At 38.0% G+C, this 26,495-nt stretch overlaps 1 protein-coding gene across 3 annotated transcripts in view; it reads right to left on the minus strand.

Annotated features, from left to right (window-relative positions):
- Window positions 1-22,685: 22,685 nt before the first annotated feature.
- The window catches only part of csnk1a1 (casein kinase 1, alpha 1), a 121,100-nt gene continuing 117,290 nt past the window's right edge, over window positions 22,686-26,495 (minus strand). For all 3 annotated transcript variants that reach the window (XM_012856640.3, XM_012856638.3, XM_012856641.3), the window contains one exon: window positions 22,686-23,364. In XM_012856640.3, coding sequence (XP_012712094.1) covers window positions 23,357-23,364 — 8 coding nt within the window. In that variant the 3' untranslated portion in view covers window positions 22,686-23,356. The remainder of the gene's footprint in view (window positions 23,365-26,495) is intronic.

Consider the following 26,495-nt stretch of genomic DNA (forward strand, 5'->3'; position numbering starts at 1 on the left):
CGGACTATTGACGTCAGGGCTCGAGGGATAACTTTTCATATGTAAGATTAAAGAGATTGTGATGAATTTGAATACGGCCGCCATCTTGGGGCGGTCGACCTGCTACCCTAACCTGCTGATTCAAGCTGAACACACTAACGATACCCCAGCACTGTGCGGCGTATTTTTGACGTCAGGGCTCGAGGGATAACTTTTCATATGTAAGATTAAAGAGATTGTGATGAATTTGATTGTTTTATTGTACTATTTGGTATATTTAAGATATATGCTGGATAAATTAATCTGGCTATTGATTTAAATGAAAAAAATCGTTTTTTAAAGCCAAAGGGAAATGAAATATTGTATTTGGTATATTTAAGATATATGCTGGATAAATTAATCTGGCTATTGATTTAAATGAAAAAATCGTTTTTTAAAGCCAAAGGGAAATGAAATATTGTATTTGGTATATTTAAGATATATGCTGAATAAATTAATCTGGCTAATGATTTAAATGAAAAAATCGTTTTTTAAAGCCAAAGGGAAATGAAATATTGGGTGAAAATGTAATTCTCTGAAATTGGCACAGCCTGGAGTCGAACCTACGATCTTCTGCTTTGCAGCCCGACACCTAACCCACTCGACCAAAACACCAGTGTCGTGCTCAGCCGAGCATTATTGAGAGGTCAATTGTGTTAAGAAGTGTTTTTTGCGAATTCTGTTCCAACTGTAAGTCAAAACGGCGTCAAGTACAAAAAGCCCTGATCGCGGTGTCGAGACGCACATTTTGATATATAGTTTGTGGGGGTACAGCCTACGGTTCGGGCTGTATTAACGGTACTATAATAATAATAATAATAATAATAATAATAATAAAGAAACCCTTATTAGGTGCATAACATAAGGCCTCCGCCATGCATTTTCAATGCATAGGCGGGCGCCTAACTAGAAACGTTCAACTTCTGAAGAAGTTGAAGAAGGCGCCCGCCTGGTGGTGCGCGTAACCGTCAAAGGCAAAGCTTCCGAGTTCCTTGGTCGTAGGCTTTTATCGCTTGGGGATTTTAAATCAAATCTTCTGAGTGTGAAAAGGATTTGTCTTCGTCAAAACCAGCCGACAGGAGAAGGTCTGCATCCAAGCAGCATGGAAAATTGGTGTTATTAAAACATGATTAAATACTTCAATGTAACATGAAAAAATGAAATATGTGAATAAAAATGTTAAAGGCATTACAAACTACTAAAGGAAGTACAAACTCTGTGAAGCAGAAGTTGGTGGGACCTTCCTAGAGCTACTTCCGGTTAGCAACATGTTAAGCGTTAGCTGCTAACATGGCTGTGTCCAGTATCACCGTGTGATTGTACTCTGTTAGTTTGGTCCAAATCCTGTACTGGGAAGTTCCTCAAAAAGGGTGCCAATACTTAATGTCACCAAAGCTCACCAAAGGCCATGTGTCAGATCGGCCTCCTTTAGCAACTAAGCCTCCCCAAAAAAAACAGTCGACAGGAGAAGGTCTGCATCCAAGCAGCATGGAAAATTGGTGTTATTAAAACATGATTAAATACTTCAATGTAACATGAAAAAATGAAATATGTGAATAAAAATGTTAAAGGCATTACAAACTACTAAAGGAAGTACAAACTCTGTGAAGCAGAAGTTGGTGAGACCTTCCTAGAGCTACTTCCGGTTAGCAACATGCTAAGCGTTAGCCGCTAACATGGTTGTGTCCATAGACATAATATAAGAGTAGACCCCGCATTGACTGTCGCTGCGCAGGAATTACGGGCGCCACCTTGGGGCGGTCGACTTGATACCTAATCCTGCTGATTCAAGCTGACACACTAATGATGCCTCAGCACTGTGCGGCTCATTTTTGTTTAAATCGAGGGATTATTTATGTCAGGGCTCGAGGGATAACTTTTCACAAGCAAGATGAAAAGACATTGTTTATATTTTTGATCAGAATGTAAGTTTTCTAATACTAGGAGATACAAAGTTGTTGTTAGACATTAGTGAATAAACAGCATATATATATATATATATATATATATATATATATATATATATATATATATATATATATATATAGTGAACCTTCGCTATATTGCGGTTCACCTTTCACGGTCTCGCTGCTTCACGGATTTGCATTGATGAGCCGTTCATTACAGTTCTCATCAGGTGGCGTGTCGGTTTATAAGAATCTTTTTTGAAAAAAGAGTGACAACTACCGATAAAAATGTGTTCTTCTCCCAAAAAAAAAAAACTCACCTGCACCGCGGGCTTTAGAAGAAAAAAACGCTACAGAGCGGAGTCACGGATGCAGCGCCTCAGTCAAAAGAGCAGTGAAATACACACGAGTCACTATTTGTCCTACAGTACTTTGTATTTTTTTTATAATAATTTTTAATTTTCTCCCGTTCTAATCCAATGACTCGGGTCGCGGTGGGCCACGCTGATCTCAGTCAATATATTCATAGTTGAACAATATTTCCCACTTCATGCATAAAGCCAATAAAAAGTGGAATGGTCCTTCAGCCTAATTAAAGGTTTAGCTTAGGTGGACAAAGGAACGTTTTAGGAGATCGTTCCTTACAGTGTTGTTATACTTTATAGGCTGACCAGTGTGATTTATTTTTTGCAGTTTTTCTGTTATTGATTTTAGTTTGGGTATGTTTTCTGCGTTATATAAGCCTGTATACTTTAATTGCCCTTTTGTTAGGTGCAGACACCCCCAAATCTCCCTATTGTAGAGCAATAAAGGTTTGCTATTCTAATTAATTCAGAGGAGTAATGAACTATGACTACTAAGATCAACTATAACCAAGTTATTGTTTGAAAATGTTATAAACATTATACTCTCGAAGAAGAATAAACCCTTCTGATTAGGAAAAATAGACTTTATGAAAACAGTTGAACATTCTAATAAATGAAATGCCTTTTTTGGCAATGTCACTTGACATTGCTATCTAAAGTAAAGTTCTTTAAATGAGACAAAATAAATCGCAATATCTATTCAGGAATAAAGTACAAAACAATATAACACACATTTTACAATAGCAGCTAAAACAACTTGCATGATAAAAGAAAAATATAAAATTAATAACTGCTTTCTTGAGAAAAGTGTTGAGACCAAAAGGTAGATCTGACCACATCTTTTTACACAAATGAGGAACATCATTAAGGACGCCAGCCATCCTGCACAGAGACTGTTTCAGCCTCTCCCCTCAGTCAGGAAACTAAAAAAAAAAAAAAAAAAACATGTGTCCCAAGAGATCTTTGCCAATAAGCAGGAATATATAAATCATTTTATAAGAATGCTGTAGGGGGGAGGCTCGGTAGATGACACAACTTCATAGTAATGTTACTGATTTATCAGTAGAAATATATTAAAAAGACTTACGTTTTTTCCAGTGACGGCAATAACATATGATTTACCGTAGCACTTTATTTTGAAGCGGCGGGCTGGGATGACGTCATCGGTTGAAATTAAAATTCATAATATCTCCGAAACCAAAGCAGCACAAACGATAATTTTAACGGCACAAACGAAGCACTAAAAAAAGTAGCCCAGTTTGATCGGATTCGAAGCAAAATGGGGAGATGGTGAATTCTGGATGACCTTAACAAATATTCTTTAATATCTTCAAAACCAAAACAGCACAAACGCTAATTTTAACGGCACAAACCTGCACAAGCGAAGCACTAACCATTCAGTCTATTTAACGGAGTTTTTTCTGTGGGTGGGGTGTCAGCTTCATGCAGCTCTTCCATCCCTCAGTGCCGTGTAGCCTAGCCACCGCATTTCTACCATAATATAAAACCGACATTAAATAAACGACTCACCGTCACGTAGTTGCAAGGAAAACACCCAATGGAACACCCTTCGTCTGGGTAAATTGGACTTCATTCAACAATATCCTTCAGTAATTTAGGAAAAACGGCAGCACAGCACAGCACAGCAAGCCACAAGATGGAGGAGTTCACCTCTGACCCGGAACTCAAAGAGTACTGCTTGTCTGCTCTGAATAATACACAGCGCCCCTCGAATTACGGCCGCCATCTTGGGGCGGTCCACCTGCTACCCTAACCTGCTGATTCAAGCTGAACACACTAACCATACCCCGGCACTGTGCGGCGTATTTTTGTTTAAATCGACGGACTATTGACGTCAGGGCTCGAGGGATAACTTTTCATATGTAAGATTAAAGAGATTGTGATGAATTTGAATACGGCCGCCATCTTGGGGCGGTCGACCTGCTACCCTAACCTGCTGATTCAAGCTGAACACACTAACGATACCCCAGCACTGTGCGGCGTATTTTTGTTTAAATCGACGGACTATTGACGTCAGGGCTCGAGGGATAACTTTTCATATGTAAGATTAAAGAGATTGTGATGAATTTGAATACGGCCGCCATCTTGGGGCGGTCGACCTGCTACCCTAACCTGCTGATTCAAGCTGAACACACTAACGATACCCCAGCACTGTGCGGCGTATTTTTGTTTAAATCGACGGACTATTGACGTCAGGGCTCGAGGGATAATTTTTCATATGTAAGATTAAAGAGATTGTGATGAATTTGATTGTTTTATTGTACTATTTGGTATATTTAAGATATATGCTGGATAAATTAATCTGGCTATTGATTTAAATGAAAAAAATCGTTTTTTAAAGCCAAAGGGAAATGAAATATTGTATTTGGTATATTTAAGATATATGCTGGATAAATTAATCTGGCTATTGATTTAAATGAAAAAATCGTTTTTTAAAGCCAAAGGGAAATGAATTATTGTATTTGGTATATTTAAGATATATGCTGAATAAATTAATCTGGCTAATGATTTAAATGAAAAAATCGTTTTTTAAGCCAAAGGGAAATGAAATATTGGGTGAAAATGTAATTCTCTGAAATTGGCACAGCTTGGAGTCGAACCTACGATCTTCTGCTTTGCAGCCCGACACCTAACCCACTCGACCAAAACACCAGTGTCGTGCTCAGCCGAGCATTATTGAGAGGTCAATTGTGTTAAGAAGTGTTTTTTGCGAATTGTGTTCCAACTGTAAGTCAAAACGGCGTCAAGTACAAAAAGCCCTGATCGCGGCGTCGAGACGCACGTTTTGATATATAGTTTGTGGGGGTACAGCCTACGGTTCGGGCTGTATTAACGGTACTATAATAATAATAATAATAATAATAATAATAACTAGAAACGTTCAACTTCTGAAGAAGTTGAAGAAGGCGCCCGCCTGGTGGTGCGCGTAACCGTCAAAGGCAAAGCTTCCGAGTTCCTTGGTCGTAGGCTTTTATCATTTGGGGATTTTAAATCAAATCTTCTGAGTGTGAAAAGGATTTGTCTTCGTCAAAACCAGCCGACAGGAGAAGGTCTGCATCCAAGCAGCATGGAAAATTGGTGTTATTAAAACATGATTAAATACTTCAATGTAACATGAAAAAATGAAATATGTGAATAAAAATGTTAAAGGCATTACAAACTACTAAAGGAAGTACAAACTCTGTGAAGCAGAAGTTGGTGAGACCTTCCTAGAGCTACTTCCGGTTAGCAACATGCTAAGCGTTAGCCGCTAACATGGTTGTGTCCATAGACATAATATAAGAGTAGACCCCGCATTGACTGTCGCTGCGCAGGAATTACGGGCGCCACCTTGGGGCGGTCGACTTGATACCTAATCCTGCTGATTCAAGCTGACACACTAATGATGCCTCAGCACTGTGCGGCTCATTTTTGTTTAAATCGAGGGATTATTTATGTCAGGGCTCGAGGGATAACTTTTCACAAGCAAGATGAAAAGACATTGTTTATATTTTTGATCAGAATGTAAGTTTTCTAATACTAGGAGATACAAAGTTGTTGTTAGACATTAGTGAATAAACAGCATATATATATATATATATATATATATATATATATATATATATATATATATATATATATATATATAGTGAACCCTCGCTATATTGCGGTTCACCTTTCACGGTCTCGCTGCTTCACGGATTTGCATTGATGAGCCATTCATTACAGTTCTCATCAGGTGGCGTGTCGGTTTATAAGAATCTTTTTTGAAAAAAAGAGTGACAACTACCGATAAAAATGTGTTCTTCTCCCGAAAAAAAAAAACTCACCTGCACCGCGGGGTTTAGAAGAAAAAAACGCTACAGAGCGGAGTCACGGATGCAGCGCCTCAGTCAAAAGAGCAGTGAAATACACACGAGTCACTATTTGTCCTACTGTACTTTGTATTTTTTTTATAATAATTTTTAATTTTCTCCCGTTCTAATCCAATGACTCGGGTCGCGGTGGGCCACGCTGATCTCCGCAATTTGAAGCCTTCAGTTCGTATTGATTAAAATTATTATTTTACAGCTTATTTGTATATAATAATAAAAAAAAAACGTTTATATAGTACTTTCATTTGTTAAACAAATGCTTGGGCCGGTAAAAAGGTTTTGTTCTATGGTTTCAATATACTATAGTGTATTTAATTGTATATAATAATTGTAAAAAAAATAAAGGTTACTACTTTACAGATTTCGCCCATCACGGGTTCTTTTTGGGAAGTATATGTACATATGTACATGTACAAATGTGTTTGTTTATATAGCAATAAAAAAATTATAAAAAATGTGTGCGTGGCTGTGTTTTGAAACATACATACATCATGTCAGAATATTCTATTACTTTTAACCCCACTAAGATTATTTAAACGCACTGGACCATTTGTTATAATAGCTATAGTTTTAAAGTTTTAAGCTAAACAAATGTGAAAATTAGTTCAACATTAAACGAGTTATAGTTGATTAAAATTGATTCTGCACCTGGTTAACACATTAGACTGAGCGGAGTTGTCGACCGCCCCAAGATGGCGCCCCTAAATCTTGTCAGCGCCTATAGGCGAGAGCGGTCGATGCGGGGTCTACTCTTTATATATGTCTATGGTTGTGTCCAGTATCACCGGGTGATTGTACTCTGTTAGTTTGGTCCAAATCCTGTACTGGGAAGTTCCTCAAAAAGGGTGCCAATACTTAATGTCACCAAAGCTCACCAAAGGCCATGTGTCAGATGCTGACACCCCACTCACAGAAAAAACTCAGTTAAATAGACGGAATGGTTAGTGCTTGGTTTGTGCACATTTGTGCCGTTAAAATTAGCGTTTGTGCTGTTTTGGTTTTGAAGATATTAAAGAATATTTGTTAAGTTCATCTAGAGTTCACCATCCCATCATTTTGCTTTGAATCCAACCAAGCTGGTCAACTTCTTTAGTGCTTCGTTTGTGCAAATTTGTGCCGTTAAAATTAGCGTTTATGCTGCTTTGGTTTCGCAGATAATATAAGTTTTAATTCCGGCCGGTGACGTCACCACAGGTCGCCGCTGCAAAATAAAGCGCTACATTGTTATTCCTTTGCTGGTGCTGAGCTGGAGCCAAAGCAAACCAGAGTGGTCAACTTCTTTAGTGCTATGTTTGTGCATCTTTGTGCCGTTAAAATTAACGTTTGTGCTACTATGGTTTCGGAGATATTATGAATTTTAATATTGTTATACTTTATAGGCTGACCAGTGTGATTTATTTTTTGCAGTTTTTCTGTTATTGATTTTAGTTTGGGTATGTTTTCTGCGTTATATAAGCCTGTATACTTTAATTGCCCTTTTGTTAGGTGCAGACACCCCCAAATCTCCCTATTGTAGAGCAATAAATGTTTGCTATTCTAATTAATTCAGAGGAGTAATGAACTATGACTACTAAGATCAACTATAACCAAGTTATTGTTTGAAAATGTTATAAACATTATACTCTCGAAGAAGAATAAACCCTTCTGATTAGGAAAAATAGACTTTATGAAAACAGTTGAACATTCTAATAAATGAAATGCCTTTTTTGGCAATGTCACTTGACATTGCTATCTAAAGTAAAGTTCTTTAAATGAGATAAAATAAATCGCAATATTTATTCAGGAATAAAGTACAAAACAATATAACACACATTTTACAAAAGCAGCTAAAACAACTTGCATGATAAAAGAAAAATATAAAATTAATAACTGCTTTCTTGAGAAAAGTGTTGAGACCAAACGGTAGATCTGACCACATCTTTTTACACAAATGAGGAACATCATTAAGGACGCCAGCCATCCTGCACAGAGACTGTTCCAGCCTCTCCCCTCAGTCAGGAAACTAAAAAAGCAAACAAAAACATGTGTCCCAAGAGATCTTTGCCAATAAGCAGGAATATATAAATCATTTTATAAGAATGCTGTAGGGGGGGGGGGGGGGGGAGGCTCGGTAGATGACACAACTTCATAGTAATGTTACTGATTTATCAGTAGAAATATATTAAAAAGACTTACGTTTTTTCCAGTGACGGCAATAACATATGATTTACCGTAGCACTTTATTTTGAAGCGGCGGGCTGGGATGACGTCATCGGTTGAAATTAAAATTCATAATATCTCCGAAACCAAAGCAGCACAAACGATAATTTTAACGGCACAAACCTGCACAAACAAAGCACTAAAAGAAGTAGCCCTAGTTTGATCGGATTCGAAGCAAAATGGGGAGATGGTGAACTCTGGATGACCTTAACAAATATTCTTTAATATCTTCAAAACCAAAACAGCACAAACGGTAATTTTAACGGTACAAACCTGCACAAGCGAAGCACTAACCATTCCGTCTATTTAACGGAGTTTTTTTCTGTGGGTGGGGTGTCAGCTTCATGCAGCTCTTCCATCCCTCAGTGCCGTGTAGCCTTGCCACCGCATTTCTACCATAATATAAAACCGACATTAAATAAACGACTCACCGTCACGTAGTTGCAAGGAAAACACCCAATGGAACACCCTTCGTCTGGGTAAATTGGACTTGATTCAACAATATCCTTCAGTAATTTAGGAAAAACGGCAGCACAGCACAGCACAGCACAGCAAGCAATAGCAGCCACAAGACGGAGGAGTTCACCTCTGACCCGGAACTCAAAGAGTACTGCTTGTTGTCTGCTCACACAGCGCCACTCGTGGACAGTATAGGAACTGCAGGAACGAAGTACGTCTTTTTCAGTAATCATTGTTGAATGATGATAATGCATTTTTCTAGCGATGATTTCTGTCACGAGGACATAATGCAGTGTTGTGCTGGCAGCCATCCCAACTAATAAAAATAAGATTTAAGATTAAAATAGTACATTATAGTAGTAAAATAAATACAATTATTGTGGTTTAAGGACAAGTTTGGTACCTGCATTAAGGTTAATTTCAAAAGGTACTTGTCATTTTCAGACTAAAAAACATTCTAAAAAGATGTTCTAATTCAGTGAATATGACTGGATATTTAAACAGAAAATAATAATGAAATTAATTATTCTTTCAACTAGCAGTTTTTGAGTATGACTAAAATTCAAGGCAGTGAAGGAGGGTAACTGATAAGTGATGGCTGATGGTGGAGAGCTTGCAGGCCTGGCTTCGGTGGAGAAGCAGCAAACAACTGTGGCAGGAAATGTGACTTTCATTTCAATGCAATGCAATGCAAAACTGGAGAACAGTAGAAATCAGTAGAGTGAGAAAAACTGGCCCTGATGTCCTCCAGTAGCCTAAGCCTGATTGTAGGATGTCCCTGAACTCTCGTTACATTACAAAGTTTACAATAATAAGAGCCAGCGAAATGCTTGAGGCAGGATTATACAGGAAAAGGAGGAGATTAAGTATAATATAAAATAAATTAATAAACAATACATAAAATACTTTAATGTTTTCTTAAAACGTCTGAATACAAACTGTCCCAAAACATGTTAAATAAATTCCTTTATCATCATTCATTTATACCAGTTGTTCAAGTTATTTAATTGTTACTTGTAAAAAATATATATATATTATTGTAAATTAGAAATGTCCCATGCTCCTGAATGCAGCTTTCTGACGCTCGGGAACGCATCACACTGGTCTGAGAACGCAGCGCGGAGTAGAGGCACGTTACTGCTTAAGACAAAGCTTTGCCGTTTGTAAAACTCATGTCGGCTGGCACGGTTTATTGTTCTGTGTGAATGACAACAGACCACAACAAAATTAACGTTTGTGCTACTATGGTTTCGGAGATATTATGAATTTTAATATTGTTATACTTTATAGGCTGACCAGTGTGATTTATTTTTTGCAGTTTTTCTGTTATTGATTTTAGTTTGGGTATGTTTTCTGCGTTATATAAGCCTGTATACTTTAATTGCCCTTTTGTTAGGTGCAGACACCCCCAAATCTCCCTATTGTAGAGCAATAAATGTTTGCTATTCTAATTAATTCAGAGGAGTAATGAACTATGACTACTAAGATCAACTATAACCAAGTTATTGTTTGAAAATGTTATAATCATTATACTCTCGAAGAAGAATAAACCCTTCTGATTAGGAAAAATAGACTTTATGAAAACAGTTGAACATTCTAATAAATGAAATGCCTTTTTTGGCAATGTCACTTGACATTGCTATCTAAAGTAAAGTTCTTTAAATGAGATAAAATAAATCGCAATATTTATTCAGGAATAAATAATTCCAGGAATTAAATAAATTCCTTTATCATCATTCATTTATACCAGTTGTTCAAGTTATTTAATTGTTACTTGTAAAAAATATATATATATTATTGTAAATAAGAAATGTCCCATGCTCCTGAATGCAGCTTTCTGACGCTCGGGAACGCATCACACTGGTCTGAGAACGCAGCGCGGAGTAGAGGCACGTTACTGCTTAAGACAAAGCTTTGCCGTTTGTAAAACTCATGTCGGCTGGCACGGTTTATATTTCTGTGTGAATGACAACAGACCACAACAAATGAGGCTGCTAATGAGCCAACAGCCAACAGGAGAAGGTCTGCATCGAAGCAGCATGGAAAATTGGTGTTATTAAAACATGATTAAATACTTCAATGTAGCATGAAAAAATAAAATATGTGAATAAAAAAGTTAAAGGCATGAGGTGAACTGTATTGATTTAAATTGAAAAATCGTTTTTTAAAGCCAAAGGGAAATGAAATATTGGGTGAAAATGTAATTCTCTAAAATTGGCACAGCTTGGATTCGAACTTTCGATCTTCTGCTTTGCAGCCCGACACCTAACCCACTCGACCAAAACACCAGTGTCGTGCTCAGCCGAGCTTTATTGAGAGGTCAATTGTGTTAAGAAGTGTTTTTTTGCGAATTTTGTTCCAAATGTAAGTCGAAACGGCGTCAAGTACAAAAAGCCCTGATCGCGGCGTCGAGACCAACGTTTCGATATATAGTATGTGGGGGTAGACCCTACGGTTCGGGCTGTATTAACGGTACTATAATAATAATAAAGAAACCCTTATTAGGTGCATAGCATAAGGCCTCCGCCATGCATTTTCAATGCATAGGCGGGCGCCTAACTAGAAACGTTCAACTTCTGAAGAAGTTGAAGAAGGCGCCCGCCTGGTGGTGCGTGTAACCGTCAAAGGCAAAGCTTCCGAGTTCCTTGGTCGTAGGCTTTTATCACTTGGGGATGTTAAATCAAATCTTATGAGTGTGAAAAGGATTTGTCTTCGTCAAAACCAGCCGACAGGGGAAGGTCTGCATCCAAGCAGCATGGAAAATTGGTGTTATTAAAACATGATTAAATACTTCAGTGTAGCATGAAAAAATTAAATATGTGAATAAAAATGTTAAAGGCATTACAAACTACTAAAGGAAGTACAACCACTATGAAGCAGAAGTTAGTGAGACCTTCCTAGAGCTACTTCCGGTTAGCAACATGCTAAGCGTTAGCCGCTAACATGGTTGTGTCCAGTATCACCGGGTGATTGTACTCTGTTAGTTTGGTCCAAATCCTGTACTGGGAAGTTCCTCAAAAAGGGTGCCAATACTTAATGTCACCAAAGCTCACCAAAGGCCATGTGTCAGATCGGCCTCCTTTAGCAACTAAGCCTCCCCAAATCTGGGCCCAGAACTCAACATTTGACAAAAATGGTGTGTAGTGCCATTTCCCACAGGTGAGTGGTGCTGTATTGGCCGGGGGGTAGTTCTTGCTGTTGCAATTTTTTCATCATTCATTCATTTATATCAGTTGTTCACATTGTTTATTTGTTACTTGTAAAAAATAAATAAAAAATATTGGGTACCCCCAGCGGGTTGCGAACCTGCGACCTTTGGTGCACCAGTCCAACACCTAAACCACTGTACCAAAAAAAAGTGCCATGCTGAGGTCTGCATTTTTGCGAGGTCAACTGTGTCTAGGAAGTGGTTTTGAGAAGTGGTTTTTGGTTAATTTTGTCACCACGGTAACTTTAAATGGCGTCAAGTACAAAAAGCCCGCTTCACGGCGTCGAGACGAACGTTTTGATGTATAGTATGTGGGGGTAGACCCTACGGTTCGGCCTGTATTAACGGTGATGGACCCTTATTAGGTGCATAACATAAGGCCTCCGCCATGCATTTTCAATGCATAGGCGGGCGCCTAAATAATAAAGAAACCCTTATTAGGTGCATAGCATAAGGCCTCCGCCATGCATTTTCAATGCATAGGCGGGCGCCTAATAAAGAAACCCTTATTAGGTGCATAACATAAGGCCTCCGCCATGCATTTTCAATGCATAGGCGGGCGCCTAATGACCATTTTTCTGTGTTTTTTTGCGAATTGTGTTCCAACCGTAACTGGAAATGGCATCAAGTACAAAAAGCCTGCATCGCGTCGTCGAGACGAACGTTTCGATATATAGTATGTGGTGGTAGACCCTGCGGTTCGGCCTGTATTAACGTTGACGGAAAAATAATAAGGAATTATAATAATTTTAAAGAAACCGTTGTTAGGTGCATAGTACTAGGCCTCCGCCATGCATTTTCAATGCATAGGCGGGCGCCTAATAAAGAAACCCTTATTAGGTGCATAACATAAGGCCTCCGCCATGCATTTTTAATGCATAGGCGGGCGCCTAAAAATAATAATAAAGAAACCCTTATTAGGTGCATAGCATAAGGCCTCCGCCATGCATTTTCAATGCATAGGCGGGCGCCTAATAATAATAATTTTAAAGAAACCCTTATTAGGTGCATAGTATAAGGGTTAGGAGCCATTTGTTACATTTGCTATACTTGACTAGTTTTACAGGACTATACATTTTACTTTTTCTTTCTTGAGAACTATATTAATTTACATGTTAACCAGGTATAGTTTTATGATATGAAAAGGTGAGAAATTAAAAACCAATTATGGTAACATTTGGCATTTTTTATTTACAGGAAGAAACACCAACAAAACATGTGAGGATAATGATAGAGGTGCTGGTGACCCTCTTCTGGCTGGCGGCGGTGCATCCTATAGGGAAACAGCTGACATCTTTGTGATGCCCTTGTGTGCCAGGTGGTGCACAGAGTCATGAACTCCTTGATGGGGATCATTAAAAAAAATTTCTTCCCAAAAAGACAAGATTTGGAGGGAGTGGGTGCTGGTTTTGCCCGCCTTTCCGGGATCGAGGCGCTCAAAGGAGCAGTCGGTGCCATTGATGGGTGACGTGCGAATTGTTCCACCTGCAGAGCCACAAAAGAAATGTTATTTAAACTGAATATTCCCTTCAATCATCCTGCAGGGTGTGTGTGACGCACGGGGAAAGATTTTGAATGTAAAATCATTTGTATAAAATAAATGTCTTTTTTTACACTGTTACAATTGTTTTCTTTCCCCTCTCAATTCTTTGTGTCCTTGCTCAAAAGAAACTCACTTAGATAAGAAAAACATTTATAGATTTTATTTAAAACTTGTCAAGTTTTTCTAAAAGGGACAAATATTTATTGGCCCTTTTGGTAGCCAAAATCTCACAAAATCACTAGTTGAATAGAAAACAAGTTTAGTGTCACAAGAGCTGAACATAAACATTTAGGCAGACATAAATAAAAATTACTTACTGCCATTCGGTTTTAGAGTAGTTCCTCCTGCCTTTAAATAGGCCCTCATTGGGAATACGCCAGTTGATGAGGGCCTGGGTTCCTTCTGTGGTCCCTGTTTAAAATATAAATGTCAATTATGTAATACTTCATAATAAAAGATGAACAGACAACAGAACCCACGTTAAACCTAAAAGCTAGGCAATATTACGACTGCTTCTGCTATGTGTAACTAACATGACACTCGCAGACCGAACATATTTTGTAACCTATATAATAGCTGATAACTAACTGCTTCTGCTTATGCGTTTTGTCCTGAATGCTGCTGTAGTCCTTGGGAGACATTTATAATTTATTCCAGCAAGTATTGAGTTAATAAAGCAACTCAAGTCAGTGAGATAAACACAAAACAAATGAACGTTTTGCCGAATTAAAACAACAAAAAACGGCATCAGAACCAGCAGCACTTGACACACGACAAGGCCGAGGGAAGTGTATACAGAGCCCTTAAGGGGACATGGGGAAAATATATATTTTTTTTGCGTTACCTCAGAATACTTTTGCGTTCCCTCGCAAAGGTTTTCGCGTTCCCTAGAGGAATGGCTGATTTATTTGTTGTGGTCTCTTGTCATTCACACAACAGTAAACCGTGAGAGCCGACATGAGTTTCGAAACTGCAAAGCTTTGTCTTAAGCGGAAGATCAGACGTGCATCTATCTACACAGCACAGCGCATTCAGAAAGCTATGGTGCATTCAGGAGCATGGGACATTCGAATTTTCAGAATAAAAAGCTAGCAGGTGTGCATAATCAAAAAATAACAGAAATACAATTATAGAGCATTCAGTATTGTAAGAAAGCCCACACTGTTTCTGGATAGACACAATATTGTATGAGTGAAGTTCTGTTCCGTTTTATGCCTCTTTCCTTGTAAATATGAAATGTCCCATGCTCCTGAACGCACCATAGCTTTCTGACGCTCCCGAATGAATCTGCAGATCACTGTGGTCCACTCATGTCGGACTTGTTCTTTTTTAATTACACACTAACTCTGTAAACAGGCCATATAGGGAAGCTTAAAAGTATAATGCTGTCGCCTCAAACGTACTTTTAAAGAACAACAGCAGCAGAAAAGGTAATTTTTAACTTACCACTGTGATCTGTTAGCGCTGTCCATAAGCAAGCTGCGGTCGCGGTGCATTCTGGGAAAGCGGCCAGCTGATGCAGGCTCGTTTCCGGGGAGGCAGGCCTTGGCCAATAGTTGTGAAGCTTTGCCGGTGACACCGCCCCCCTCTCCCCCCTCCCTCCCTGCCATCGTATTAACATTAACAGCTGTAGTCAGACCAAGTGGAAAAAGAGGAAGTAATAAAACACGAAGCACAAATACACGAAGTGGAAAAAGAGGAGGTAAAAAAACACCAAGTAGAAATACATGAAGTGGAAATACACAAAGTGGAGAAAGAAGAAGTAAAAAAACCCGAAGTAGAAATACACAAAGTGGAAAAAGAGGAAGTAAAACGCAAAGTAGAAATAAACAAAGTGGAAAAAGAGGAAGTAAAAAAACACCAAGTAGAAATACAAGAAGTGGAAAAAAGGGAGAAGGAAATAAAAAGGGCAGGCAAAAATTGGGTTGGTAAAAAAACAGTTAGAAAAGTTAGAGGCAGAAATAAATGATTGTTTCAGAAATATAAGTTTAAAATAAATTAGAAAGAAATATTTATGGTGGAGGAAAAACATGCTTTAGAAATGTTGCTTTAAAAACAAGAAGTAGAAATACACAAAGTGGAAAAAGGGGAAAAGGAAATAAAAGGGCAGGTGTAAATCCTTTGGGTAAAAAAACAGCTAGAAAAGTTAGAGGCAGAAATAAATATATGTTTCAGAAATATAAGTTTAAAATAAATTAGAAAGAAATATTTATGGTGGAGTAAAAACATGCTTTAAAAATGTTGCTTTAAATACAAGAACTAGAAATACACAAAGTGGAAAAAGGGGAAAAGGAAATAAAAGGGCAGGTGTAAATCCTTTGGGTAAAAAAACAGCTAGAAATGTTAGAGGCAGAAATAAATGATTGTTTCAGAAATACAAGGGTTAAAAATAAGTCAGCATAAAAGCAAGAAGAAAAGTAAAAATAAAAGTGTAAGTTAAAATATATATTTTTTGATGAATAATTGATGAATTGTTGAAGAAATATCTTATTTTTATTATTTTGTCACATTAAATGGCACACAAATTAATATTATTAGACACTTTTCTTAAGCCATTTTATATTATTAAGTCCTTCATTTATTTCTGTGTGTATTTTTAATTATGGCAGGATTGGTCCTCCATACAGAACCAGCAGCACTTGACACACGACAAGGCCGAGGGAAGTGTATACAGAGCCCTTTAGGGGACATGGGGAAAATATATATTTTTTTGCGTTACCTCAGAATACTTTTGCGTTCCCTAGAGGAATGGCTGATTTATTTGTTGTGGTCTCTTGTCATTCACACAACAGTAAACCGTGAGAGCCGACATGAGTTTTGAAACTGCAAAGCTTTGTCTTAAGCGGAAGATCAGACGTGAATCTATCTACACAGCACAGCGCATTCAGAAAGCTATGGTGCATTCAGGAGCATGGGACATTAGAAGTTTCAGAATAAAAAGCTAGCAGGTGTGCATAATCAAAAAAATAACAGAAATACAATTATAGAGCATTCAGTATTGTAAGAAAACCCACACTGTTTCTGGATACACACAATATTTTATGAGTGAAGTTCTGTTCCGTTTTATGCCTCTTTCCTTGTAAATGTGAAATGTCCCATGCTCCTGAACGCACCATAGCTTTCTGACGCTCCCGAATGAATCTGCGGATCACTGTGGTCCACTCATGTCGGACTTGTTCTTTTTTAATTACACACTAACTCTGTAAACAGGCCATAAAGGGAAGCTTAAAAGTATAATGTACTTTTAAAGAACAACAGCAGCAGAAAAGGTAATTTTTAACTTACCACTGTGATCTCTGTTAGCGCTGTCCATAAGCAAGCTGCGGCCGCGGTGCATTCTGGGAAAGCGGCCAGCTGATGCAGGCTCGTTTCCGGGGAGGCAGGCCTTAGCCAATAGTTGTGAAGCTTTGCCGGTGACACCGCCCCCCTCTCCCCCCTCCCTCCCTGCCATCGTATTAACATTAACAGCTGCAGTCAGACCAAGTGGAAAAAGAGGAAGTAATAAAACACGAAGCAGAAATACACGAAGTGGAAAAAGAGGAGGTAAAAAAACACCAAGTAGAAATACATGAAGTGGAAATACACGAAGTGGAAAAAGAAGAAGTAAAAAAACACGAAGTAGAAATACACAAAGTGGAAAAAGAGGAAGTAAAACGCAAAGTAGAAATAAACAAAGTGGAAAAAGAGGAAGTAAAAAAACACCAAGTAGAAATACAAGAAGTGGAAAAAAGGGAGAAGGAAATAAAAAGGGCAGGCAAAAATTGGGTTGGTAAAAAAACAGTTAGAAAAGTTAGAGGCAGAAATAAATGATTGTTTCAGAAATATAAGTTTAAAATAAATTAGAAAGAAATATTTATGGTGGAGGAAAAACATGCTTTAGAAATGTTGCTTTAAAAACAAGATGTAGAAATACACAAAGTGGAAAAAGGGGAAAAGGAAATAAAAGGGCAGGCGTAAAATCCTTTGGGTAAAAAAACAGCTAGAAAAGTTAGAGGCAGAAATAAATATATGTTTCAGAAATATAAGTTTAAAATAAAATAGAAAGAAATATTTATGGTGGAGTAAAAACATGCTTTAAAAATGTTGCTTTAAATACAAGAACTAGAAATACACGAAGTGGAAAAAGGGGAAAAGGAAATAAAAGGGCAGGTGTAAATCCTTTGGGTAAAAAAACAGCTAGAAATGTTAGAGGCAGAAATAAATGATTGTTTCAGAAATACAAGGGTTAAAAATAAGTCAGCATAAAAGCAAGAAGAAAAGTAAAAATAAAAGTGTAAGTTAAAATATATATTTTTTGATGAATAATTGATGAATTGTTGAAGAAATATCTTATTTTTATTATTTTGTCACATTAAATGGCACACAAATTAATATTATTAGACACTTTTGTTAAGCCATTTTATATTATTAAGTCCTTCATTTATTTCTGTGTGTATTTTTAATTATGGCAGGATTGGTCCTCCATAGGATGGAAGCTGAGAAAAGTACATTAAACACCCTGATTTCTAAAAGATATGACTGAGGATATATATATATATATATATATATATATATATATATATATATATATATATATATATATATATATATACATATATATATATATAATATTTTTGTTTTTGCTATGATTTTGTAATCTCTTTGATTCTGAGATACATTATTCATTTTTTGTAGATTCACCCCCCGCATTGCGGTTTGTATTATATAATTTTTAAATGCTGGTATTGGCACATCTGCTCTCACTTGTCTGTATATAGTTTTGCTCCTATGTAGATAAGTGCTGTTGTCATCACATACTCTTAAAAAGTGTCAGCTGGTCACTAATGAGTATCTTTTTGATCCGATTGATGATAAAAGGGATTGCAATGAGTAGTCTATGAAAATAAATATTCATCAAAGATATATATATATATATATATATATATAGAGAGAGAGAGAGAGAGAGAGAGATGTATAATTTGTGTGTGTTTATTGCAGTTTATTAATGTTTATGCAGTTACATCAATATGTAACTGCAAAATATGTATGTGCGTGTATTTATCTCATCCGGTTTGACTTCAGTTTAATTAGTTTTAGTTCTAAATAAATATGTGTAAACTGTCTGAAAGGTCACCAGCATTATGAACATATGCTTAAAATGAGATCTGAGCTGCCTCCTATTCATTTTGACAGCAGCTGTCTGATCTGTGGTCTGACCCAAGATGGCCGCCCTGTAGTCACGTCAGCCTAGCGGCCGGCAGCATCCAATGGGGCGTCTACGTATATTATGTCTATGATGCAAATAACGTGATTCACCATGGCAACGACAGGAAATAAGCTTGGAAGTGTGTCCTGTGGGCGGAATTATAAATCTATAAAGAAGGTATATGGACAATATTAAACCACAAGAAACAATGCCATTGCTGCTGAAAAAGTGAGTTGGCGGCAGGGAATTCATTTTAGATAACATCTGGCAACATTTTGACATCCAAGTGGGCAGGCAGACCCAAAGTGCCACACATGATGCCATCCAGGAGGTGCATAGATACTTAGCAGAGGGTCCCAGGATCCTATGATATGCTGGAAAACCCAAAAGACAGTCTGTCCAAACCTTTCATTACAATTTCTCTGCACTCCAGCATCATCTGTGCCGCGTGAGCGGGTGTTTTCTACAGCTGAAGAAGTGATATCAAAAAAGTGTAACAGACTCAATATCAAAAGGTTGAAACAACTTATTTTAATAAAAATTTGTAAAAAAACAAAAAACAAAAAAAAAACAAATGCCAGTCCACAAGCATCCTCATTCACATGTTTACTTAGAGGTTATTACGTTATGATACAGGTTCACATTTATAGACTAAAAGACTATAAATTTATAGACAAAAAAAATCAGATATTTTAAATTTATATGAAAATATAAAATACATGCAACATACAATCTTAAATTTTGTTATTGTGATACTAGGTCATCAAATCAGTGTCAGTTCAATCTGTCAAATAGGTTGCCTGTAGGGATTTTTTAGGTCCAGCAGGTGTCAGTATTCATTGACACAGTATCAATACAGTTTGGCAACGTGTCGAAACGCTTCACGGCGCCTCATCTACCCATCACTACCACCCATTACACAATGCACCCGACTCCTACAGGTGGTGAGCCTATTGGAAGGGGGAACCATGTTTCATCTTCGTGCTGTGCCCGGGTAAAAGCCCGAACACTAGGTGCTTGCCTGCTGCCCCACCTCCAGGCCTGGCTCCAGAATGGGGCCCTGGTGACCCGTGTCCGGGCGAGGGAACATTGCCTCCATTTGTTTCAATCATCATAAGGGGTCTTTGGGTTGCTCTTTGTCTGGTCCCTCACCTAAGGGACAAGATAAACTGGTGCAAGACTTTACACACCCTTGGATGCACAAATTATTTTTCAGTCACCAGATCAGCTGACAAGTCTTCCTTTAATGAAGTGTATTTCTTTGTATCTTTTTTGCAACTTTAACCTCTGTGGCTTTTTAACTAAAAGGTATTACTTCAGCATATCAGTTGCCAGTTATGCCTTTTTCTGTAGTTGTCTTCAAATGTTCAATTCTTTACTCAATATTTTCTAGTTTTTTTCCAGTCTTTTCTACAGGCTTATGGTTGATTTTTGAGTTTAGTGTAGGTTAGGTTTACTCTATTATGCTCCAAAAATTATTTCTTTTTGTGGTTGAATCTGCAAACTTAGAATGCTACAATAGTTAAAACAACCTAAAAGATTGGTTTCTGTAGTCGATCGATGTCTAAAACAATGACTATTTGATTTCACAATTAATCAGCAATAACACGGACTAAAATGTTTATTAGAAATAGATAATTACATAACAAACCTCTGAAGATGTTAGATGACAAAGCTGTATTGGTAAAATGGTCTGACCCGACTCTCGACAAATGGATTTTGTTCCACAGAGCTCCACACATCCATGTGGGATTGCTCCATTGAAGATGTACACTCCTGATCAAAATCTTAAGACCAGTCAAAAATTTGCAAGAATTAGCATTTTGCCACACTGAATCTTAAGAAGGTTCTAAGTAGAGCTTCACAATGTTAAAAGGACAAATCAGTGCAAGAGACAAGAACATTTGAGCAGGGAATTGTCTGAAAACTGCATTTACACTCAAACATGATTTTTTCAGCTGATCAAAAGTTTAAGACCATAGTCTTTAAAAGCCAAAAGCTGTGCAAACATCTGGATTCCATGTCATTTTCTGTGAAGTCTTTACACTGTCAAGACCTCCTGATGGCAAAAGCAAAAAAGCTCACTGACTTTGAACGTGGTAGGATTGTTGAGCTGCATAAGGAAGGCCTCTCACAACGTGCCATCGCTGCTGAGGTTGGACGCAGTAAGACAGTCATTTTGCATTTTTTAAATGATCCTGAGGGTTATGGAACAAAAAAGTCAAGTGGTAGACCCCAAAAAATTTCACCAGCTCTGAGCCGCAGGATCCGATTGGCTGTCCGTCAAGACACGGGACGATCCTCTACCCAAATTAAGGCCATTACTGGTGCTGACTGCAGCCCAATAACCATCAGACGGCATCTGCGAGAGAAGGGCTTCAGAAACAAAAAACGTCTTCAAAGGCCACGTCTTCTTCAACGCCACAGAATTGCCCGTTTGGACTTTGCAAGGATGCACCAAACATGGGACATTGAAAGGTGGAAGAAAGTTGTCTTCTCTGATGAGAAAAAATTTAACCTTGATGGTCCTGATGGCTTCCAACGTTACTGGCATGACAGGGAGATCCCACCTGAGATGTTTTCTACACGGCACAGTGGTGGGGGCGCCATCATGATTTGGGGTGCGTTTTCCTTCAATGGAACAATGGAGCTTCAGGTTGTGCAGGGGCGTCAAACAGCAGCTGGCTATGTGGAGATGTTGCAGCGGGCATCCCTCATGACTGAGGGCCCTCGTCTGTGTGGTAATGATTGGGTTTTTCAACAGGACAATGCTGCAGTTCACAATGCCCGCCTGACAAAGGAGTTCTTCCAAGAGAATAACATCACTCTTTTGGACCATCCTGCATGTTCCCCGGATCTAAACCCAATTGAGAACATTTGGGGATGGATGGCAAGGGAAGTTTACAAAAATGGACATCAGTTCCAGACAATGGATGCCCTTCGTGAAGCCATCTTCAACACTTGGAGCAACGTTCCCACTAGCCTCCTGGAAACACTTGCATCGAGCATGCCTAAACGATTGTTTGAAGTCATCAACAAGAATGGTGGAGCTACTCATTACTGAGTCCTTTTTTTTGACATTTTGATTTCTGTTTTGGGGGGTTTTCGGGTTTTTTTGAGCTATGGTCTTAAACTTTTGATCAGCTGAAAAAATCATGTTTGAGTATAAATGCAGTTTTCAGACAATTCCCTGCTCAAATGTTCTTGTCTCTTGCACTGATTTGTCCTTTTAACATTGTGAAGCTCTACTTAGAACCTTCTTAAGATCCAATAGTGCAAAATGCAAATTCTTGCAATTTTTTGACTGGTCTTAAGATTTTGATCAGGAGTGTATTTCAGCAGGGGCTTTATCAAAAATCCTTACATATGATTGGATAAACCACTTGACCATCATTTTTACTGACGTGCTACTTCACCACTCACATCAAAACCAACCCATGACACTGACATTAGGGAAGATCAAGCTCTTGCCAAACCTGGTCGAGAGAAGGGCGAAAACATTGTTTCAACTAACAAAAGCCCTCAAAGCTGTTCTCTGGTGTTCTTTTAAAGAATTAATATTGAGTAGATTGGACAACACTGATGAAATAGTTTTCTCGCTGTGAGCCGCCATGTTGGCTGAATCCAAACAGTTGCTTCTCTGATACATCACATCTACGAAAATCCCACTCAGCGATCCTGATTGCCTCGTCCATTGTATGTGGTATTGAAATCCCTCCCAATGGCAGCAATTCCAGATGGATGTGTGGAGCAGTGTGGAGCTCTGCCAAACAAAATCCATCTGGCGAGAGTGAGGTTAAAAATGGTTCCCAACTCCAACACAATCCCAGTTCTCCAATAGAATTGATTATTGCAGGTAAAGTGTTTTTTTTGTTCCCTACAGAAAGCATTTTTGTCAGGTTGTTCATAATAACTTAACACAATGGTCTAAGTTAAGTAATGTTTTTATTGGCATTTCTGAAGACCATTTTACAACAGATTTAATAAATCATTGTTCTAGAGAAAGGGAGAGAGCAAAAGTATTCTACCAACTGTTGCCTTGTGTTTTATACCAACAAGAAAACTATTCACCATAGGAAAAAAGAAAAAAAATTCAACAGTTTTTTTTAAACTCAACATCAGGGTTGTCATTTAATCATTTAGGAACAAAAATAACAGGTTTAAAGTTTACATGTTTTACCATTAATCTGGTAAAAGGGGTGAGTGAAATCAATAAGTAGTGAGGAAGAAGAGAGGATTTGTTACCTCAGACAAAAAACCCAGGTCAGCTTACCATCTCACTGTCTCCAAATGAACAAAGCTCAATTAAAAAGGACAAAGACACTGATAAATGGGGAGGGAGATGCATCTGAAATGGGGAGAGGCAGCTACAGCCTCACTACCCTTAAGAAATAATAAAAAAAACCCATACATTTCCCATTCGAAATATTATGATTTATACACATATGAAAATATAGATAACACAACTGACAAAGCCTTGTGTAAATCTATACATTCCATTACATAGATATTGATGATGGAAGAGAAGGCTGTCGCTTGTCCAGGAAGAAAGATCAAGCTATCCTGGTAACCAACAGCAGGCCAGGGAGGGGATGACTTAGAACCCTATAGACAAAAGAACAGACACAGGCAGTATCATGAATCAGTGGTCAGAAACGTCCCATCATACTAAAGGAAAACACAGACGTTTCATTGTCTCAAGAACTAGGAACTCCAAGCTAGGAATTGTAGGACACAGAATACACAATGTTGCGAAAAGTAAAAGCTATGCTATACTCAACTCCTGATCTCTATGGTAGTTCTCATTTCTAGTCTGCTTTTGCATTAAAAAACAAGAACAGTAACTTGGCCCTTAAGTACACAAGTTTTTTTTTTTTTTTTACCTGAATGGATTAATGCTTTTTAATGTAAAAAACAAACAAAAACAAAACAGAATGCAATATACAAGTGAAACTTTAAGCACTTTTTATTTGTGGTCATTTTCACTACAGAGGCAGCTAGCACTGTACTGATGTTCATTCAACCAGAAAGAACTGAGCTTTTAACATTTAAAACTGTGCTATTTAAAAAATATATATAACTTTTTTTTATTCATTCACCCATTCACACGCTGATGGTGGTGGAGTTGACATTTTTGCCATACAATTGGCACAACCAGGCCCCTCCAACCACTGACAGCAGGAAAAGCGGGTGAAGTGTCTTGGCCAAGATCAGGCAGGGAATCGAACCGGCAACCCACCAGTTACAGGGCTAATTTTATAGGTTTAAATAAGCTTAATTATACAATTACTTGATTAATAGCCAGAATAATCAATAAAATAATGGTTTGTGACAGTCCAAGTCCAGAAAATACAGTGCAGGAATTACGTTATAGCTATATCTAGCTAAATGGGACAACAGCAACCTCTGCTCTTCGGTCTGTACCTGCAGTCAGTAGTATGAGCAAGAGATTCTTAGTAATCCTCAGAACGGCTTCTCTGCATTGGCATAATGTAGCTAATGTCAACAGAAAAGCAACAGAAAAAGTTTGAGAACCACTGCTCTAACCCATTTCATTAAGATGTTGGCACACTGCTTAGCTGCGGCTGCAATGGCTCATGATTAGGGCTGTGTTAAACATTCAGGGAGAGAGTTTGGTCCTTACAGCTGCCATTAATTACCATTACTTTTTTATTTTGCTGTTGAATGTTAATATAACACTAGTATCAATACGTTGCATAACAACACAGTCATGTAAATTGGGTAACGGCAAAAAAACAAAAACAAAACAAAAAAACAACATTACCAGCAATCCAATTTGAGATCGGATTGGAAAATAATCCTATTCCAAATCTCGAGAATGGGAATAGAATCAATTCTTGAAATTTCAATTGCTACCCTGCCCTAATCGCTATGACGTGATTTTCCATCAGATCGGAGGGTTTGGTGTGTTTCGATCTTAACAATAATTCTGGTTAAAGACGCAACCCCGTTCAAACACCAAAGAAGCCATAAATGTTTTACACTCCATCAGCAAACTGCAATTTAAACACCTCAGGTGTTTTAGTTTTGGTTTCTGTTTGAACCATGTACGTTCTACGTGTAAATGAAACGTGCAGACAAGGTTTGCAGCAATTATGCGCAAACCTATGAAAGAAAACCTTTCAGCTTTTCTTTCAAAATAGCACTATTAAGCTTGACTGTAGTGGGCAGGGTTGTGACAATTGTACTACACCGCTACATAAAAGTAGAAAACTTTGAATGTTTACAACATTTTCAAGCCTCTTCCCGTCTTCCAAGAGTAATGATTTCTCTTCAGGAATTAATTTGTTGATTATGGTGACCTTTATTGCCCGAATCATAAGAACGTCTATATTTATCAACTTCCGCCAGAAGGAGCTCTTGCTCGTCCGCCATGTTTTTCTGCACTGGGGTGAGAAAGGTCAACTTGGATACAAACTCTTAAGTGAGAAGGTTGTGACCAAAGACACCAATATATGTTCTCTACATTTCGTTAGTGGTAAGCAGCGTTTCTTCACCGTATTGTAAGCCTGGCGGGATGCCAGTATCGCCCCATTTTCTGGAAGAAACCCTGGGTAATGGACTAATAATTGAATTCCCAAACCCAATACCAGCAAATGCAATGTTTGTGCAAGATATGTGTATTTGGCTTTTTCTCAGCAGAATGAAAACTGTCATACAATCCATGACAAACCTCATCATCATAATTGTAAACACCACACGCTGCACGTTGTCACGGTTCATCGAATGATTTGAAGACTTCGATTCATAAAACTGAGGCAAAACTATCTGCCTTGAAGCTTCACTACATTATTTATTGAGTGCAGTGTTCTTAACAGGCAGCTAATGCTAAAGATAGCCTAGCCTGCTAATAGATGGATGTCAATACATGTACGCTATGAGGACAGAAAGCAATGGGCAAAAAGCAACACAGAGACAGAGACCTACAAGAAGTTGTAAAGGTGTAGGGACACTTTACATTTACCAGAAAAGAAAAAATGTGCAGCGAGCTGCCAGGTATAGACTGAGTTTGTCGCTCCCAAACATTAGCGCTTCTATTCGCTGCTCGCCCCCCACCTCTTGCCAGGACTAATTTTGATTGGTTGTTTAGATGCCATGTTGACCAATCACATGTGGGCCATACCATTATGTGGATAATAGAGAGGGTTGCCGCAGGATAAGACCATTATGTGAAAAAACACAGAAAAGGGTGCAGCGAGTGCAGCTGTGAGCAGAGGGTGTGTTTGATAGGTTGTCCTGTAAAAATAACTTAGAGGGACAAGAGAAAACAAAGCATCTGGTGTTTAGTTTAAAGAAGGAGACAACAAAGCAGAGCTCCGTCACTGCAGAATGAAAATATCTTTAAAAATAGGTTCCACTAAAAACTTGCAGAGACATATCAGAACTGTCAATTTAGAGGACAGTTTTTATGTTTGACTAAAAGTTTGACTAAAATATTGCATTATTCTGCAAATCAACTAGAGATTTTTCTTCAATTTTTAACTTGAGCACTTATTTTTTATATAAATACAACTTATTATAAATTGCACAGTATTTTACTTTCTTTTCTGCTGTACAGTTTATTTTTAAATTTAGCTTTTCTCATATTAATAAATCGTGTGTGCAAGTCTGGTGTCTAGGCCAACCTGTTTTTGCCACTGTCACAGGCAAATTTCCCCACTGGGGGACAGTAAAGGTATTTCTATTCTATTAAACATAGATAACAATAGTTTGAA

Source organism: Fundulus heteroclitus, unplaced genomic scaffold (genome assembly GCF_011125445.2).
Source record: "Fundulus heteroclitus isolate FHET01 unplaced genomic scaffold, MU-UCD_Fhet_4.1 scaffold_215, whole genome shotgun sequence".
NCBI classification, from domain to species: domain Eukaryota; kingdom Metazoa; phylum Chordata; class Actinopteri; order Cyprinodontiformes; family Fundulidae; genus Fundulus; species Fundulus heteroclitus.